General features: G+C 41.4%; 1 protein-coding gene across 1 annotated transcript; it reads left to right on the plus strand.

The window, feature by feature from the left end:
• Nucleotides 1–387: 387 nt before the first annotated feature.
• Nucleotides 388–15,561, plus strand: LOC311056782 (protein POF1B-like; the record flags this gene model as incomplete). The annotated part of the gene is made up of 12 exons (XM_084073588.1): nt 388–432; nt 2,651–2,901; nt 3,544–3,577; nt 5,919–5,993; nt 8,429–8,521; nt 9,946–10,059; nt 10,187–10,330; nt 11,256–11,384; nt 11,811–11,945; nt 12,724–12,794; nt 13,391–13,505; nt 15,231–15,561. The coding sequence occupies 12 exons, from the start codon at nt 388–390 to the stop codon at nt 15,249–15,251; spliced, it is 1,227 nt and encodes a 408-aa protein (XP_083929714.1). The 3' UTR covers nt 15,252–15,561.
• Between the last annotated feature and the right edge of the window lie 3,027 nt (nt 15,562–18,588).

Genomic DNA, 18,588 nt, shown 5'->3' on the forward strand with positions numbered 1-18,588 from the left:
CATACTCTGGTGTACATACACAAAGCACCCTATATTTATTATTTCCAGTGGTGTAAAGTAACTAAGCACATTTATTCAAGTACTGTACTTTATTTTGAATTATTTCAAAACTTTAGTAGTTACTTTGTAGATTTTACAAATACATGAAACACTTCAGCCCTATTTAAGTTTTGGCTATTGGACAATAGCCGATCTACAAGCTCACAACAGGTCACGGTGCAACACAGTGAGCTTGTAGATCTGCTATTTTCTAAAGATTTTCATTCATCTTGGGGGGGGCTGGGGGCTTGTCAAAGTGAGTGTATGACACTGTTAACATCAAAAGCCAGGTGCAGAAGTCCACTTTTAATGCCAAAATAAAGTCGGGTCGGACGTCCAGACTACAATATGACGGTCATTCAGAGGTTCGGGGGCCGGGGCTACCGTCCTAAAGTCGGCTGTTAGGCTACGGTGCTACGACGCATCAGCCACGTTGTTGTTGTGACATGATCCCAAACTCATTTCGCCGTTCCGCGGTGTTTACTTATTAATTCAGCCCAGCTTCAAGTTAATTTCGTCGGCAGTGAAGCCAAGGAAACAACACCGATACTTTGGAAGAGACACAATTCAACTTCCAAATGCTTGTGGCCGGGAAATGAGCTTCGCAGAGCGGGTGGTCAGCTCTTCGCCCTGTGTCAGCTCTTCGCCCTGGCCGAGTGGCCGTAACTGTCTGTGCTGCTCTGACTAGTCAGCGCTGCGCATATGAATGTTAGACACAGCCTTGCTTTTCTCTTTTTTTGGCTGATGGTGCGTTCAAGACGCCTCGGAAACACAGAATAGGATGAAATACAACATGACAAACCGATGTAACCATGGAAATTTGGGACACTCTTGAACGAAGTTGAACGAAGAGAGAACGCCGTTCACAAACGCCAGAATGAACGCGTTCACGATAACGTTCATCTATCGGATATACAGTACGTTCAGTTCACGTTCGCCCAAAATATGAACGAGTTCATGAACGATTGTTCATTGAACGCGTTCAGGCACAACACTGCTGGTGACGGTGTCGAAGGCGGGGGTTTCTCGGTTGAAAATCTGCACGACGAATCGGGATCGGGATAATCCAGTATGAACCAATCGCCAAAGAGTCCAACTTTGGCCATGCCCCCACCTCAGAAAATGTCTGCACTGAGAGGGCTTTCAGACTGAATAATGGAGTGAAACGAAATGAAAATTCAGGCTGAGTGTCAGGCTATGGGGTGATGGGCTTTAGGCGGAGAAGTAGTCGTCGTATCAGTTTGTTTTGGGAGGTACTGAAGCTTTTGGGAGGTACTCAGATTTTGGTGATAGCTGTCTATAGACCCCTTAAAAGACAATGTCACACTGGCTCCAAACGTCATACTGCCTCCAAATGAAACCCATTCTGTCAGGTCTCGCTAGGACACTCCTCACTAGCCAACACACAGGAGGAGGTTGAGACAGGTTGAGAATTGATTGCATGAAACAATCTGTGCATCCAGTCTCAATGTTAGTAAACAAATAATTGGTCTATAGACCTCGTAAATAAAGCAGTTCCCCGGTAAGCGTGGGGTGGGTTGGGGGGGCTACCAGGTCAGGACACTGGAGTAAGAAACTCCAGGTTGTTGCGCTTACATGATTTTTGGGGCCTTTGCTCTGCTTGATGCCTTTTTGGAGGCCCGGAAAGGCTTTAAAAGGCTTACCTGTAGCCTACATAGACTATTTCGTAACGATTTCCCCAAAAGAGAGCGCACGGACAATTCGATCCGCAATCATTTTGTTTACGCACACTGCAACAAGCCTCCCACTGTCTGAGCAGGAGGCACTCATTGATCTTTCATGTGACGAGCTGTTGAAAGACCATTTCACCCGACAGCCCCACGCACAGTTCTGGATATCAGTATCCACACAGTTATGTAATGCTGCGCTGAGAAAGCTTGTCCCCTTTGCCTCTTTCTCAGCTCAACGCAGCCACGTGATCACGGAACAGTGTTCAAATTAAATGTTTTGTCAACAGATTTAGGCTACATTTGCTTTGTTTAACCCATTCAATCCGGGAACGCATCTGTGTCATTCTAGATTCTTTGGCTATTCAAATATAGCTAATATTCAAATATAGTTAATGTTCAAATATAGCTAAATATAGCTAATATTTCAAATATTTGCACAAATGTTCATGATTTTTTCAAAAATAGCAGATCTACAAGCTCATATCTACCGAGTGCTGTGCTATGAGCTTGTAGATCTGCTATTTTTTGAAAAAATCATGAACATTATTTTGTGCAAATGTTTGAATTACATTTTTTTAAGTGGACATTTCTAACTCAAATCTTTGCTGCTGGGGCTTCCTGGAACTACATTTTTGTAGTTCCATGAACTACAAAAATGCTTGTAGATCTGCAATGTTTGAATAGCCAAAGAACACGTCTTAAAGGGTTAACACATGTGCGTACAGAAACAATTCCGTTGCTTTTACCAACATTAGTCATTAATTATATCGTTAAGCTAGTGCTGTAATTTCAATTTCTAGTAAATATTGTTATTCAAGGCAAACAATGTGTTTTTATTTTTGATATTCTTTATTTCTACTATGAAATTGCTCTGTAAATAAACCTGTTTACACTTCTCTCTCTCTCTCTCTTTCCACTAGGTGGTGCTAGACGAGCACCAGGAGGAGCAGGAGTCTGAGGAGGTGGTGGAGGTGGAGGAGGTGGAGATCGTCAGCGTGGTGAAGCCCGCCGTCCTGCACCGGGTGATGGAGCGCCGGGCGGAGGCGGCCATAGCGCCCCCTCTGGACAAGATGGACACGCGCTTCTTCGGGGAGCTGCTGGCCGAGGTTTACCGCAAGAACTGTGACCTGCACTCCATCATCTCTGAACACGTTAGCAAGATACAAGGACGGTAAGATGGACGAGAATAATAAGAGCTAACGAGGACTCAAAGGATTTGCATACTTTGGCTTATGCGATGTGTACAGTGGTGTGAAGTAACTAAGTACATGTACTCAAGTACTGTACTTAAGTACAATTTTGAGGTATTTTTTACTTTACTGGAATATTTGAAATTTTCAGTACTTTCTACTCCACTACATCTCAGAGGCTAATATTGTACTTTTACTTCACTACAATGATTTGAAAACTTTAGTTACTAGTTACTTTGTAGATTTTGAATGTCATTACAACACATACATTAACCACTTCAACCCCGTATACATTTCGGCCATTTGGTCTGGCGTCGTCGCGGTGCAATGCTGTTTTCCTCACAGACTTTGCGCTTCAAGATAAGACCAGCTTCAAACAAATGGTTGTCTCCTCACTCCATGTGGAGAGACACGACGACGTCTTTTACAAAAAATATAATCCTGTTATTAAAGTACATTATGTGAATGATGGACACATAATGAGCACTGAAGACACGCACACACACACACACACGCACACGCACACGCACACGCACACGCACACACACACACACACACACACACACACACACACACACACCCTGTCCCTCCCATCTCGTTCATTGTGTGTTTTCCTCTGACAGGAAGCACCAGCTGGACCCCGGTGTCGACTTCAAGGTAACACTGCTACACAATATACACAACACATTTTACAATGTAGGCATTTATCAGACGCTCTTTATCCAGAGCGACTTACAGTAAGCAAGGTAAACACATACACATAGAATGCAGAGAGACAGTGTAGTGCCTCAGTAAACTAGGTTACCAGGTAAATCATGAACCTAGCATCTGTCTAAACAACATGCTATCTAAATAACATTCTGTACATGTGAAACAAAAGACCAAACAAACAAAACAACCCTAATTAACAATGAGAACATGCATGCGGTCATTACAACCAGGTAACTGGGTCAAACTCACACTCACGCACACACACACACACACACACACACACACACATACACACACACACACACACACACACACACACACACACACACACACACACACACACACACACACACACACACACACACACACACACACACACTCTCTTCAATTACCCCACTGCCCTCCGGGTGCAGGTAACTTTCCATTCATTTAAAGTCATTTTTTCATGTGTTTCATGTCATCTAGATTACCGTAATGGCCTTTTCACCACCCTTAGTCTCTCCTCCATCTCTAAGACTACAACTAAGTACAAAAGACTCCTTACAAACACCAGTCTCACATCACACATAACTCCGGTGCTGGCTTCACTTCACTGACTGCCTGCCTATTGCTTGTAGAATTTATTTCAAATAATATGTTTTAATCACTTATAAAGCATTACACATGCAGGCTGGCCCCCAATGTACATCTCTGAATGACTCCGTCCACTTAGAAATGTGAGATCTCTCAGGTCTTCTGGGAATGGCCTTCACGATCAGTGGTTCTCAAAGGGGTCCAGGGACCCCCAGGGGTCCTTGAACGGGTTCCACGGGGTCCCCAGCCAAATGATTGATAGTTAGGAAATAGGAACCAAATGGACCCTTATGGGTCTGTAACTCTGAGAGTGTACAGATGGAACCAAATGGACCCGTACGGGTCCATTTGGTTCCATTTGTACACTCTCAGAGTTATGGTGGTCCGTGGTCTAATGCAGAGGTTCTCAAATTGGGGTCTGGGGACCCTCAGGGGTCCTTGAGTGGGTTCCAGGGGGTCCCCAGCTAAATTAGTTAATATATATCAAAAGCTACAGTATGTAACCACTTTGATCCTATATATATATTTCAACATTTTTAGCGGCGCTAGCCGCTCTATACCTGACTTTGTCCGTGTTCACCGTCAACGTTCTGATTGGTCAGACCCGTCAACGCTCTGATTGGTCAGACCCGTCAACGCTCTGATTGGTCAGACCCGTCAACGCTCCGATTGGTCAGACCCGTCAACGCTCTGATTGGTCAGACCCGTCAACGCTCTGATTGGTCAGACCCCTCAACGCTCTGATTGGTCAGACCCGTCAACGCTCTGATTGGTCAGGTGCGTCAACAAAGTGATTGGTCAAGCTTCACGTGACACATGGCTATAAACACATTATAAACACATATCGATGACATAATGTATCAAAGGCGCCGCTACCTTCACACAGGGTGTGATTTTTTAAAATATTTCTGAGATTTTTGACACCACAAATCTATAGGGGGTCCCTGGCACAATATATTATCTGATGGGGCTCCGTGGCCAAATACACATGTATACATTTAGGGGTCCTTGACATGAAAACGTTTGAGAAGCACTGTTCTAGATGTCCCAAAGACCAGGCTTCAAACACTAAGGCTGACCTTAGTGCCTTTGCAGTGTTTGCTCCCACACTAGGGAAAGCTTCACCCTTAGCATTAAAAAAAAAGGCAGAGTCAGTTGACTGTTTTAAAAGTCTTTTAAAAACACATGTGTTCCGTAGTAGCACTTTATTTTATGATGTTCTTATCTTGCTATTTGCGTAAGCTGAATGTTTATTGCTTTTCTGTTGCTCTGTGTCTTAACTTTATCGTGTACTTACTTACATTGTGTGTTATTGTACAGCATGTTCTGAAAGGTGCTATACAAATAAAGTTGACTTACTTAGAACTACAGACAGAGACAGCAGAGCAGACTGTATCAATGTAGTTCAGGAGTTTTGTTTGTGTGGATTTCTGCTCCTTGAGTTAGACTGTGCAAGTAGCAGGCTTACACTGACACCTAGTGGTCAGTCTCCTTCATAACACAGCAAACCTTCATAATGTGATGTTAGGACATGTCGTGCATATTCATTGTGTGTGTGTGTGTGTGTGTGTGTGTGTGTGTGTGTGTGTGTGTGTGTGTGTGTGTGTGTGTGTGTGTGTGTGTGTGTGTGTGTGTGTGTGTGTGTGTGTGTGTGTGTGTGTGTGTGTGTGTGTGTGTGCGCGCGCGCGCGCGTGCACATGCGTATGTTTTCCAGGAAGAGGAAGTTGAAGCTCTGATTCCCAGAGGAGCTTCTGAACTTACAAAACAACAGATCAGATACCTGCTGCAGGTAAGTGACACACAGACACTTCCAGTGGTGTCAAACGTACTCAAATGTTTTACTTTAGTAAAAGTATCAATAATGCACTGTAGAAGTACTCTGTTACAAGTAAATGTCCGGAATTACAACTTTACTTGAGTAAAAGTATAAAAGTATTGGCATCAAAATGTACTTAAAGTACTAAAAGTAAAAGTACTAAATATTTGAAAATAGCCGATCTACAAGCTCACAACCCGTCGCTATGCGACGGGTTGTGAGCTTGTAGATCTGCTATTTTCAAATAGCCTATGTATAAAATAGGACTAAAGTGGTTAATGTATGTTTCAATATATCATAATTTATATCTGAAAAGTAACTAGTAACTAAAGTCTTCAAAGAATTGTAGTGGTAAAAGTACAATATTTGCCTCTGAGATGTACTGGAGTAGTAAAAGTACTGAAAATGGGAAATACTCCAGTAAAGTAAAAAATACCTCAAAATTGTACTTAAGTACAGTACTTAAGTAAATGTACTCAATTACTTTCCACCACTGGAAACTTCCCATCTCCATACTTCAACTTTTTATCCTTGCTGTCGGGCAGAAACCTCTTTTCTACATTGAGCCCTTCTTGATCATACTACAGTGTCACACAAACACATCAAAAGTAGCAGATCTGCAGCTCGAAACGCACAAAGCGACACGTTTAGAGCTTTTAGATCTGCGACTTTTGCAATTTTTTTCATTTGAATCCTGAAAAGTAACATTTTTAGACATATTAGATTTCTACCTGACAGAGACGTTATGTGTTTTTCTTCTTCTTTTTTGTTAATTAATGCCTTACTTCATCATACTAGCGTCACAAAAGTAGCAGAAATAGCCGGTACAAGCATCGCGACGTGTTGTGATCGTGTGTAGTGAAAGTAAAGTGAAAGCCTGTAAAGCAGGGGTCTTCAACAGGGGCTGGGGTACCCCTAGGTGGTCCTCAAGGTTACTACAGGGGAGGGAGTCGCTAAATCATTGTGTGATTGGAACTTTTTTGTCCTTCTTTTTTTTCCTTTACATTAACGACTTGAACCCTAGCATCCCTATTCGGCGAAGAGTTTTGGTGTAGAGGTGGAAAAAAGATCAGACCAAGTACAGAGCCAAAAATATTGAGGGTTTAAGTGGTTAAATGTCTGAAAATACACATTAACATGAATCCAACACATTAATAGAAAGGATTATGTAAACAATCAAACAAACATTAATTTACACATCACTGATGACAGTGCTGTCAAACAAGTCTATGAAGCTATCTATGAAATCTAATGAAAAAAGTTTAATCTGCAACACAATGTTATACAGTATGTAATGGCAGTCCTCTCTTTCAGCTAAAGGGGTCCTTGGACAAAAAAACAATAAAAAAAACATTGAACAAAGCATTGAACAACATTGACTGTTGTGAAGTCAAAGTGTTTAAGCGTCTCTGTGGTTTTAATACATATTGGACCAATGAAAAGTATGTATTAACAAGAGCTTGTGACTAAATAATAACTACAATCCGGTTGTCAGACAGAAATGTTTAAAAAAAAGGAACCGTAATCTCTGTTCCAATTGGATCAACAACAACAACAAGAAAAGAGAGAGTTTTGTCAACATCTGATGTCAACATGTTATGTCAGGTTATGAGCATGACATCTAATGTCAACATTATTCTGAGCACGCAGAAGCATGCACAGTCTGTACAAAGATTATTTTAAGCTGCATTTCTTGAAACCCTGCCATGAGCTTCAATATCACATCAATCATCTTGAACTGTTTTGACAGTTCAGTTTATATAGTGCCATACCCTTCAATATCACATCAATCACATTGAATCTGTTTTGACTGTCCAGTTGGTGTTGCCGTTTGTTCCACTGCCAAACCTTCAACATAAATCACTCTATTCCAACACTTTCTCATCAACACAGTGAACAATTTACAATGTAGGCATTTATCAGACGCTCTTATCCAGAGTGTCCTACAATAAGCAAGCTAAACACATACGTACATAGAATGTAGAGTGACGGTGGGGTGCCTCAGTACACTAGGATCACAAGAACCAGGAATCTCTCCCCAGTGTAAACAATATGCTATCAACATAATAATCTGTACATTGAAACTATAGGATACCTGGTAAACAATGAACCCTAGCATCTGTCAAAATAGCCTGCTCTCTAAATGTGCTCTCTAAACTGTGGTCAAGAAAAACAAGCGTAAGTAATAACAACATGACAGTGTACAGGTATATCTGTTCCCCTAACAGACCTAGAATAGAATTTGACTCAACCCTATCGGAATGCAGCAGAAGAAATCAACTTCCCAGCCAATCAATGTCAATTAACTCTAATATCACAGTGCAACGTGTTTCAATTAAGACTGCCTGTCTGTGTGTGTGTGTGTGTGTGTGTGTGTCTCTGTGTATGTCTGTCTGTCTGTCTCTCAGACTCGTCTAACAGCAGACAGGTCGATGCGCCTCTTGTTGTCCACATTCAGCAGCCTGAGAGAAGAACTGTCTCACCTCACCGGTGACCTGAAGGTGAGCTTCATATGACATGACATGACATGACATGACATGACATGACATGACATGACATGACATGACATGACATCACATCACATTGTTATGAAGTTTTTTACATTTCCATCTCATCCAAACTCTCCCTCTTGTTTTTCAACGACAATAAAACAGAAATAATACCACCACCTCACATGACAAAAATGTGTGTGTGCTCCTAGACTCTGCCCTTAGATAGCAGAGTCAATAACAGATCAATGCTGTTGTCAATGGAGTTTTCGTCCACGTTTTCGACAAGTTGCCACAAAATCGAATCCTTTCTATCAACCCACGATCTGGAAAAAGTCATCCATGCCCTCATTTTCTCCCGCCTAGATTACTGCAACTTGCTATAGCGCTTCTCTCTCTAGACCTGGTTCCCAAACTGTGGGTCGGGGTCCCCAGATGATCAGCTTAATGTGCAACATTGTTGTGTCACTCAAGAGTAAACAAACCATACAGTATAAGTGTATACAAGGTATCTACACATTTCTAAAGTTAGAATTTCAGGACTTTTAAGACCTTTTTAATACCAAACTGTCAAATATTACTTATGAAAGAGGCAAACATTGCAGTGCGAGGCGTTGTGAGCTTGTAGATCGGCTATTTTCACAATATTAATCTGTGAAGCCAAGTCAAACTAAATGTAATGCCTACAATTCCAAGTGCTTGTCAGGGTGGGGGAGTCCCCAGTTCAAATAGGATCGTTTTGGGGGGTCACGGGCTGAAAAGAGAAACCTTGCTCGCTGCTGCTAGACCCACAGTGGGGCGCCAGTCACTCCCAGTTTGGCTTCCCTTCACTGGCTTCCTGTCAAATACAGAATTGATTTTAAAACGTCACTATTTGTTTTTTAAAGCCCAACATGGGCTGGTACCACCGTAGATATATTTGAGCTGCTTCGCCCCGCCCCAACACCACCAGGCTTAGATCAACAGTTTAGAACAGTAAACAGCACAAGGTACAGTCAGACATTAATGCTAAAAGGATAACACAAAACAGTCCTAGGGACTTGTTTCTGCACCTTCCTTGGATATTGTTTAAATGCAGACTTAAAGCACACCTGTTCTCCCTCTGGCCTTTTCAAAAACCTCCTGCCTTTATGGAGCAATGGTTGGACACTTCTTTTAAACTCCTATGTGTTTTAAACTCAGCTATTGGTACTGTATGCACTGTATTTCAATGTCTGTCTGTTGCCTTGCTGTGCAGCACTTTGGTCAGCCTTTGGTTGTTTTGAAATGTGCTTTATAGATAAAATTAACTCTCTCTCTTGCTCTCTCTGTCTCTGTCTGTCTGTCTGTCTGTCTGTCTGTCTGTCTGTCTGTCTGTCTGTCTGTCTGTCTCTCTCTCTCTCTCTCTCTCTCTCTCTCTCTCTCTGTCTCTGTCTCTCTGTCTGTCTGTGTCTCAGCGTTTAGAGAGTGACAAGGAGTCTCTAGAGAGAGATCTCAGTTTTAAGTCTGATCAGGCGGTGCAGTATGATCGTCTCCTAGAGGCCCTGCGAGAGAACAACAGGCAGCTTCAGGTACCGTGTGTGTGTGTGTGTGTGTGTGTGCGTGCGTGCGTGAACTGTCCTATCTAAACTGTAAAAAGCATCATAATTCATACTGTCATGCTAATACATTTAAAAGTGAAATTGTGTGTGTGTGCAGACGTCTCTGAAGGACAGCAGTGCGTCGTTAGAGACAGATTTAATGAGCTGCCGATCGAACGATTCTGGACGAGAATTTAAGATCAAAGAGCTGGAGGGAACCGTCCGCACGATGGAGAGAGACAACGATCTACTGAGGCAGAAGGTACCTGTTTGTCTGTCTGTCTGTCTGTCTGTCTGTCTGTCTGTCTGTCTGTCTGTCTGTCTGTCTGTCTGTCTGTCTGTCTGTCTGTCTGTCTAACTCAGGGGAGGGCCACTATTATTTCCACACTCCCTCCAGAGGGCAACATTGGATATACTGTCAGGCAGACACCTCTTATCTCCATATTTAAACTTTTTAAAATGCCATTCTCTGTCACACAAAAGTAGCAAAAATAGCCGATCTACAATTATATTTTATTTTTGCTATTTTTAATTGGAATCCAGATTTTTTTTTGCTATTTTGGAATTGGAATCCTGAAAAGTAACATTTTAATTTAATTTCAAATGCATGTAGTTATACTTATGTTAACCTTATGAACTTAAATACAAATACATTGGACGTAAAAAAGACAATAGTATTTTAATACTAGTCATTAGTTACTAATATAGACTGAAGTAATTAAAGCGGGTCATGTTTGTATGTTTGGAATTGTGACAGCTGAAATCAATAATATATCAGTATTCCGACTCAATGGTCGTTGGTCAAGCATGGCACACATGCAGGACGTTGAGTGAACTGAAACTAAACTAGTTTACCCCAAAGAAATGACTTATTTTCTATCAATTACACGTCGCGTTTCTGAGCCAATAAGTCGATGACCGGGTCATCGGTAAATAGGAGACTCGGTAGGAAACTCTTTGAGTCTCCTACTCTGCCGGTCATCAAATTATTGGCTCAGGAATGCGACAAGAACTTCTCCATGAATTGACTTGAAAAGACTTCATGGGATGTGATAGAAAATAAGTTTTAAGTCGGTGAACTACTCCTTTAACACATGCAGACACAAACGTTAATACATCAATACATCAACCCACATACTCAGCTGTGCTCCTCATCCCACAAATTCATTCAATTGTCTACATTGTAGTTGTCCAGTGCGTCCAGCGCTTCGAGCAGCAACTCTCTCCTGGTGAAAACTGAAGCTCTGAGGCGACAGTATGAAGAGCAGCTGAACAGCATCAAGACGGACAGAAACACTGAAGTGCAACGTCTACAGGTAATGCACGACGCCGATGAATGAAACGGAAATGTGTCACCATTGTTTCACATCAAACTATTCATTTGGTGAGATGCCTCCTTCATTGAATTAACGCACATTAATTGCACCAAATAAACGCTCCCGGTGTGTACGGACCTTAAGATGATCTTAGTAGCCGTGAAGATTTACAATGAAATAAAATTGTCACTCTACTCGTTCAATAGTCTTAATTATCTGTGAAGTAACAACAGTTCATTACAGAAAGGACTCTATCTGACATGCTTACTGTGTTATCTTCTTATTCATTTTGTCCTGCATAATGCAAAGCTTATGTAGAGGCTGTATGCTGTTGCATTGTTCTTCATTTCTCTCTCTCTCTCTCTATCTCTATCTCTATCTCTATCTCTCTGTCTCTCGCTCTCTATCTCTATGTCTCTCTCTCAGTCTCAGGTGTCCAGACTCCAGTTGGAGGTAAAGTCATGTGATCGTTCTTCTTCAGATAAATCTCTTCAGCTGAAGATCTCTGAACTTCTGTCCATGTTGGAGCAACGACAGACCATAATATCCACCCAGGAGGAGGTCAGTAAACAATATACGTCACTTTGCAAAGTCTACAGTGGCCCATCTGGGACAAAAACATAAAATACACGAGTCCCACTGTTTTTTAGCTGCGGTTGATTCAGGATGGAGTTATGAATTGTTTCTACTGTACCACTCGTCCTATGATATCACAAAATCATAGGCAGAATTCTCCTTTAAAAGTAACTCTTGTGAGCTGTGCTGGGCTTCATCAATCATCAAGGCCAATTTGCATTGACGTTCTCCTCCTTTCACCAATAAATCCAAAGATAGTGGAATATTTCCACGGCAACCTCTCTGTCTTCTCTCAATCTCTGCCATGTCTCACAGGTGCAACAAGTTAATGTAATAAAAACAAGACCAGTAATACCGTCAGCTGTGTGTCACACCAAAAGTGGTGACCCATTCAATAGAATGATTGCGCAGACAAGATGAGCTTGTCCCTTTATCAGGAAACGGCGCACATTAGTTCACCATTAATCAATAATTAAAGGAGCACTTCACCCATCTTCAACCTTATCTTCATATAATTGGTCCTCACTATTGCTCATTATAAGATGGCACCATTTCTGTCTACTCACTCTGTGTCTCATTGGTGGTTTGTGGACAGTTCAGAAACCTGCCTACCAGTGACATCATCGATGGGGGAATCCAAGCTAATAGAAACTGCAGCCTTTCCATTCCTGGAAAGTTAGCATGCTATAATGGAATCTATAATGGAAACTAATAATCTATATCAAAACATGTAAATCTTGTTTGACCTCTGTGTGACCTTTAGGAGATCAAGAGACTGAAGCAGGAGAGAACCGACAGCTCCAAGAGTGTTACCAAGACAACCATCACTAAGAGGTAAACATCCCATAATTTCTCTGTCTTTTCTTTCTTTACTTATATCTTTAGTTTTTTGTGTTATCGACTGTCATTGTGTAGGTATCTGTTTTTAAGTGGTTATTTGTTATCTTGTTTTTTTCTGTGTCAGCCCTTTCGGGCATAGGCGGCGGGTAATGAAGGCTAGGGTAGGCTAAGCCTTCCGAAATGTTATGCTGGGAAATTCTGGGAATTAATAATAAATCAGTAAAATCAGGCAGAAATATGAATTAAAAAACCTAACCCTAATCTAACCCTAACCCTAACCCTATAACCGAAATAAAGTAACCAAAAACTTCGCGGCCGATCCCCAGCCGCGGCCGATCCCCAGCGTGCGGCCGATCCCCAGCCTTCCCAATTGTCGAGCTCACCCGCCGCCTATGCCTTGGGGCTGTTGTATTCTTTTTTAAAAAGTGTAGATAAAATATGAATCCCTTTTGAAAACGGTAATGAGCTGTGTGTGTGACTGTGTGTGTGTGTGTGTGTGTGTGTGTGTGTGTGTGTGTGTGTGTGTGTGTGTGTGTGTGTGTGTGTGTGTGTGTGTGTGTGTGTGTACATGTGTGTGTACATGTGTGTAGGTACAGGAACCAGTATCCCATCCTGGGTCTCCTAGGTGACGACTATCTGGCCACGTCTCCCATCAGGGACGAGAAAACCATCGTCATCGAGAGGACCGGAGAAATTATCAAACAGGTGAAGCCACCCCCACCTGCTGGAGAATAACACACACACAATATAACATCTTTCTTCATTTTATAGTAGCATAGCAGGACAGAGAAACTTGTTGTTCTTTACAAATCAAGACTCAACAGCCTAACAATGAATAATGATATAGTGCTGTAAAAAAGGATGTTTTAAACATTGAATCGAATCGTGACCTTAAGATCGAAAGTGGAATTGAATCCTGGATTAGGCGAATCGTGACACCTATAAAACAACGATCTGAAATAGAGGTGGAATCAAACTTGAAGTTAATCAAACTAATAGATTATAAAAAACAAATAGCTTTTAATAAACTAATGGAGTATCATAACTGTGGTCCAGTAAAGCTACAACAGTGAAACATTTCATTCTGGCATGACTGTTTTGGGCCAAATTGCGAATGATTTTTCAGCCGAGTTAGTAGATCTGCTATATTTGTGCACGACACCATTTAAAGGAGCGCTTTACTCCTTTTCATCATTATCTTCATATCGTACGTGTCGTCTCTGTCAGGATTCAAATTCAAGAATAGCAAAAGTAGCAGATCTACAAGCTGGAAACACGGCGCAAATTCAAGCTTGTAGATCTGCTACTTTTGAGGCTTTTGTGAGCCCCCCAGACAGTTTTTAAGTTGCTTGATTCAGTATTTAAATATTTGATATTCTCATTATCAGACACACCCCCTTCCTATACAAACCCATTATAACTTCAAACTCCATTTTTAACATGTTAGATTCATCACAAACACCCGTCCTTGGTTCTCGTGACTCATCCTGCCCTCCTAATACGTGAGGGGCCGTGTTTTTTCGATTACTTTTTTTCATTTATTTCATTTTTTTTTTATTGTATCCATTTTTTCATTTTCCGAAACAAATCTTCAAAATAAATGAAAAAAGAAATTGAAAAAACACGGTCTCCTCACGTATTAGAAGGACAACATCAGTCACCAGAACCAAGGACGGATGTTTCCGATTAATCTAACATGGTTAAAATGGAGTTTGAAGTTACAAGGGTTTGTATAGGAAGGGGGCGTCTGGGGTGAAACACAAAAGCCTGAGTAGACGATAAAATGTCTCAACATTTTTTTGAAAGTGAAATATCCCTTCAACTCATTCACTGCCAAACTTATTTCTGGCTGCAAAAATACATAGTAAGAAAAAAGTACACAGGAGCAGAGATACAGGATTTTTAAGTAATAAGTTAACCAAGAAGTAAATGGAGCAGCAAATCTTCGGATCACGATATCTTGGGTTCTGTGTGAGAAAAACAAATCTTATCTTTTTTTTTGTTTTCTCAAAAAGTCGTTTTAGTAGTTCTTGGCAGTCTGGGCCTATGGGGAAAAAAGTCGTTAAAGTTGTTCTTGGCAGTAAATGAGTTAACATAAAACATGCTCTGAAAATGCACGCGGCCCACCCACCTGACCACTTGACACGTGTTTAGACGTGGTCAGGTGGGTGGGCCGCGAACGCTTTCAGGTTTCTAAAGTGGGCCCTGATCCAGAAAAGGTTTGTATTTGGTGTGATATTGATAATGAACATTTCATCCCCAGTCAATAAAATACGTTACATCTGGAAACTAGCATTTGAAAAAATCCTTTTCCCCCTAATGGTCTTATTGTTTTAACTGTGTGTGTGTGGGTGTGTGCGTGTGCGTGCGTGCGCGTGCGTGCCTTTATTGTGTAACAATAACATGTGTGTCTGTTTCGTTCCAAAACAGGAAGTGTTTACAACTCCTTAAAGAAACACCTCTTCTCTCCGACAGGAATGAACCAATCACAACCGCAGCAAGAGGATCTAGACCCCGCCTCTCCCTATAGGGGGCGGGCGGGGTCAGCTGGTGATTGGTTGAATTCTCTCAGTCCGTACTGTACATGGTGATTGGTGGTTTGAAATCCTCGCTTAAGACTCAAATGTGTCTGATTGGTTGCTTAGGGTTTTTGGAAATTAATATATTGATGCATGAATTTATCAACCAATGAGAAATCGACTTCTCTGTCGACCTAATCTGTTTAGTTTTTTTCCCCCTCTATTGTTATTAATGTTGTATTGTTGTTGTTGTTGTGTGGAGGTGGAAAGTGTGGGTTTTTGTGGGGGGGGGGCAGTGGTGGGACAAAGTACAGAGCTAGCTAAGGCAGTGGTTCTCAAACTGTTGGCCGGGACCCCCTAAGGTGGTCCACAGATGATTAGCTTAATGTGCAACATTGTTTCCTCAGTCAACAGTAAACAAACCAACATACAGCATACTGTACGTGTATACAGGGTATCTGCACATTTCTAAAGTGACAATTAATAAAGGTCTTAAAAGTCTTTTAATACCTTGAAAATGAAGAATAAATAAATAAAAACAAGACCATTACTGCATCATAAGTAGTCAACACACTATACTATAAAAACATTGGCCAAATGTTACATAAGAAAGAGGTAACAATTTAGAAAATAGCCGATCTACAAGCTTACAATGCTATTTTCACATGTATCTGTGGAACAACATGTAATGCCTCAACTCCTACAATTCCAAGTGCTAGTCAGGGTGGGGGGTTCCCAGTTCAAATATGATTATTTTGGGGGGTCCCCAGTTCAAATATTTGTATTTTGGGGGGGTTGTGGCATCAAAGGTTTGAGAACCGCTGAGCTAAGGCACTATGGCTACCAACTAGCATGTGATGTCATATTCTGCATGTCACCTGCCTTTAACAGAAGCATGCTACCATCAATGGACCAGAGAGACCTTGTGGTTGTCTACAGCAGTGGTCCACAAACACTGGGTCGGGACCCATTCTTTATTTAATTAGTAGTAGTAGTAGTAGTAGTAGTCATTTTATTTTTATCTTTTTTATTAAAAAAAAGTCCAAAATAATATTTCTTTACCCCTACATTTAAAAAAAATCATTGAATCAAGAATGTTCTTACATTTAAAAATACAATCAAAGAAATTCCATATAAAAAATTATAATTAAGAACTAGTGAAAATAGCAGATCTACAAGCTTGCATCACATTGCAGCACTTCGTGAGCTTGTAGATCTGCTATTTTCACTAGTTTGGGTCCCCGGGGGGAGACATCACATGTCTCATTTTGGGTCTCGAGCTAAAACGTTTGGGAACCGCTGGACTCCCAAGGTGTCCCTGTTGATGTCATTTCATGATTTATTCTAGTTAATGTCATGTTATTTTATTTGGGGTTATTCTAGTAAATGTCATGTTTTGTTTTGGGTTATGATTTTTCTACATGTTCAGAGGTGTGTGGGTGAGGGGGTCGTGTCCACAGAGAAACACATTTTGAGCTGAGGAGTGCTTTGGATATGTCCATAGATTGATACTTTATTATTCTTTGGATATCATGTCCATATGTGACCATTTTTGACTGGAGGACAGTCATCTCGCTTGTGCCCATTTTTTACACAAAATGAGTTTATAGCCCAGTTAGACTCTTCACATACCAGAGTATGTCTGACAGAAATTTCAGAGCTTAAATCGACATGTAAATATGAAATAAATGCATAAACATGCATTAAAATATAAGGTTAGAGCTAGCATGTGCTAGCATTGCTAACAAAATCCTCAGTTTCCATCCAAACATCGTGGAATCGCGGTAAAATCCGCGATTTCTACCCGATCGTTTTGAAAGGTATCACTAGTCTGTTGGCTTGTGTCTAATGAGAATGTCAAATAAAGATGTATAAACAATCATATTTTGTTAAAACTGTTGTGAAAAGGTATCTTAGTTAAGACCTCCTGGTCACTGGAACCAGCCGGTTCCATCAGGGGGCAGTGGCAAACACTTGGTCTCAGAGAGCATACATGACAAAGAGAGCCTAACCCTAAACCATTAAACAAAGGATATGCAAATCCCGCTACGCATGATGGGATTGATAGCCCTGTTTACTACTATATATCATGTCCATAGTGCTCACACACAGTGTGGATATCATGTCCATAGTGCTCACACAGTGTGGATATCATGTCCATAGCGTTCACACAGTGTGGATATCATGTCCATAGTGCTCACACACAGTGTCGATATCATGTCCATAGCGTTCACACAGTGTGGATATCATGTCCATAGTGCTCACACACAGTGTCGATATCATGTCCTTAGTGTTCACACAGTGTGGAATCCACACTGTGGATATCAGGGCACTGCACCCAAAAAATAACACCGGGATCGCTGAAGTGTGAATCTGCGCAATGCTCGGCGCTCGGAAGAGGAGCGCACCTAGAAATACAAGGAAGACTGGTGCTGTCAGCTCAAAAAGCGGCAAGGCTCTCCCTGTGTGCACGGCCCCTTAGCATGGCTTTTTTTTTTTTTTTTAATAACAGATATTTGGGAGGAGGGTGGTGGGTGGAGCTATAGAGAAGTGGGAGGAAATAGGAAAGATGCTAGGGAAGTGTGATTGTAGTTGCCTAGTCTATTAAACTAGGGGTCTTCAACAGGGGTCCAAGACCCCTAGGGGGTCCTCATATTTACTACATGGGGGCTGCCAAATCTTTAACCCATTAACCCAGCATCCCTATTCTGAGCTGAAAATAGCCAATCGGCTATTTTTGCCAAAGAGGTTTGGCGTAGAGGGAAAAAAGAGCAGACCAAGTGCAAGTTTTGAGGGTTTAAGTGGTTAACTGTCTGAAAATACACATCACCATGAATCGAACACAACGCTACCCAATGATAGAGCTGTCAATTAAGTCTATGGAGAAATATATTGAATAGTTTAATCTGCAACACAATTGTATACAATATGTAGTGGGGGTCCCTGCTTCATCTGTCTCTTAGCTAAGGGGTCTGAAAAACGTTAAAGACCCCTCTATTAAACATTTCCGTCCTTCTAATATTTGAATAAATATTCATTGTTTAAGGGGGGTTTTAGGGGGTGACGGAGCAGTCAACATGGCCAAGTTCACACCTCTCAACACACTGTGAACTTGTATAGATCTGTTATTTTCAGGTTCAAGGTTAAACGTAAAGTAAAATATCATGTAAAATGAGTCGTAGTGATACGATGACGACGACAGATGTCTTAGACGTCCAATTTAACTGCAAACCAAGACAGGAAGGGGTTAATGAACAGATGTCTGGACT

The sequence above is a fragment of the Gymnoscopelus microlampas genome, assembly GCF_963454915.1.
Source record: "Gymnoscopelus microlampas genome assembly, chromosome: 12".
Lineage (NCBI taxonomy): Eukaryota > Metazoa > Chordata > Actinopteri > Myctophiformes > Myctophidae > Gymnoscopelus > Gymnoscopelus microlampas.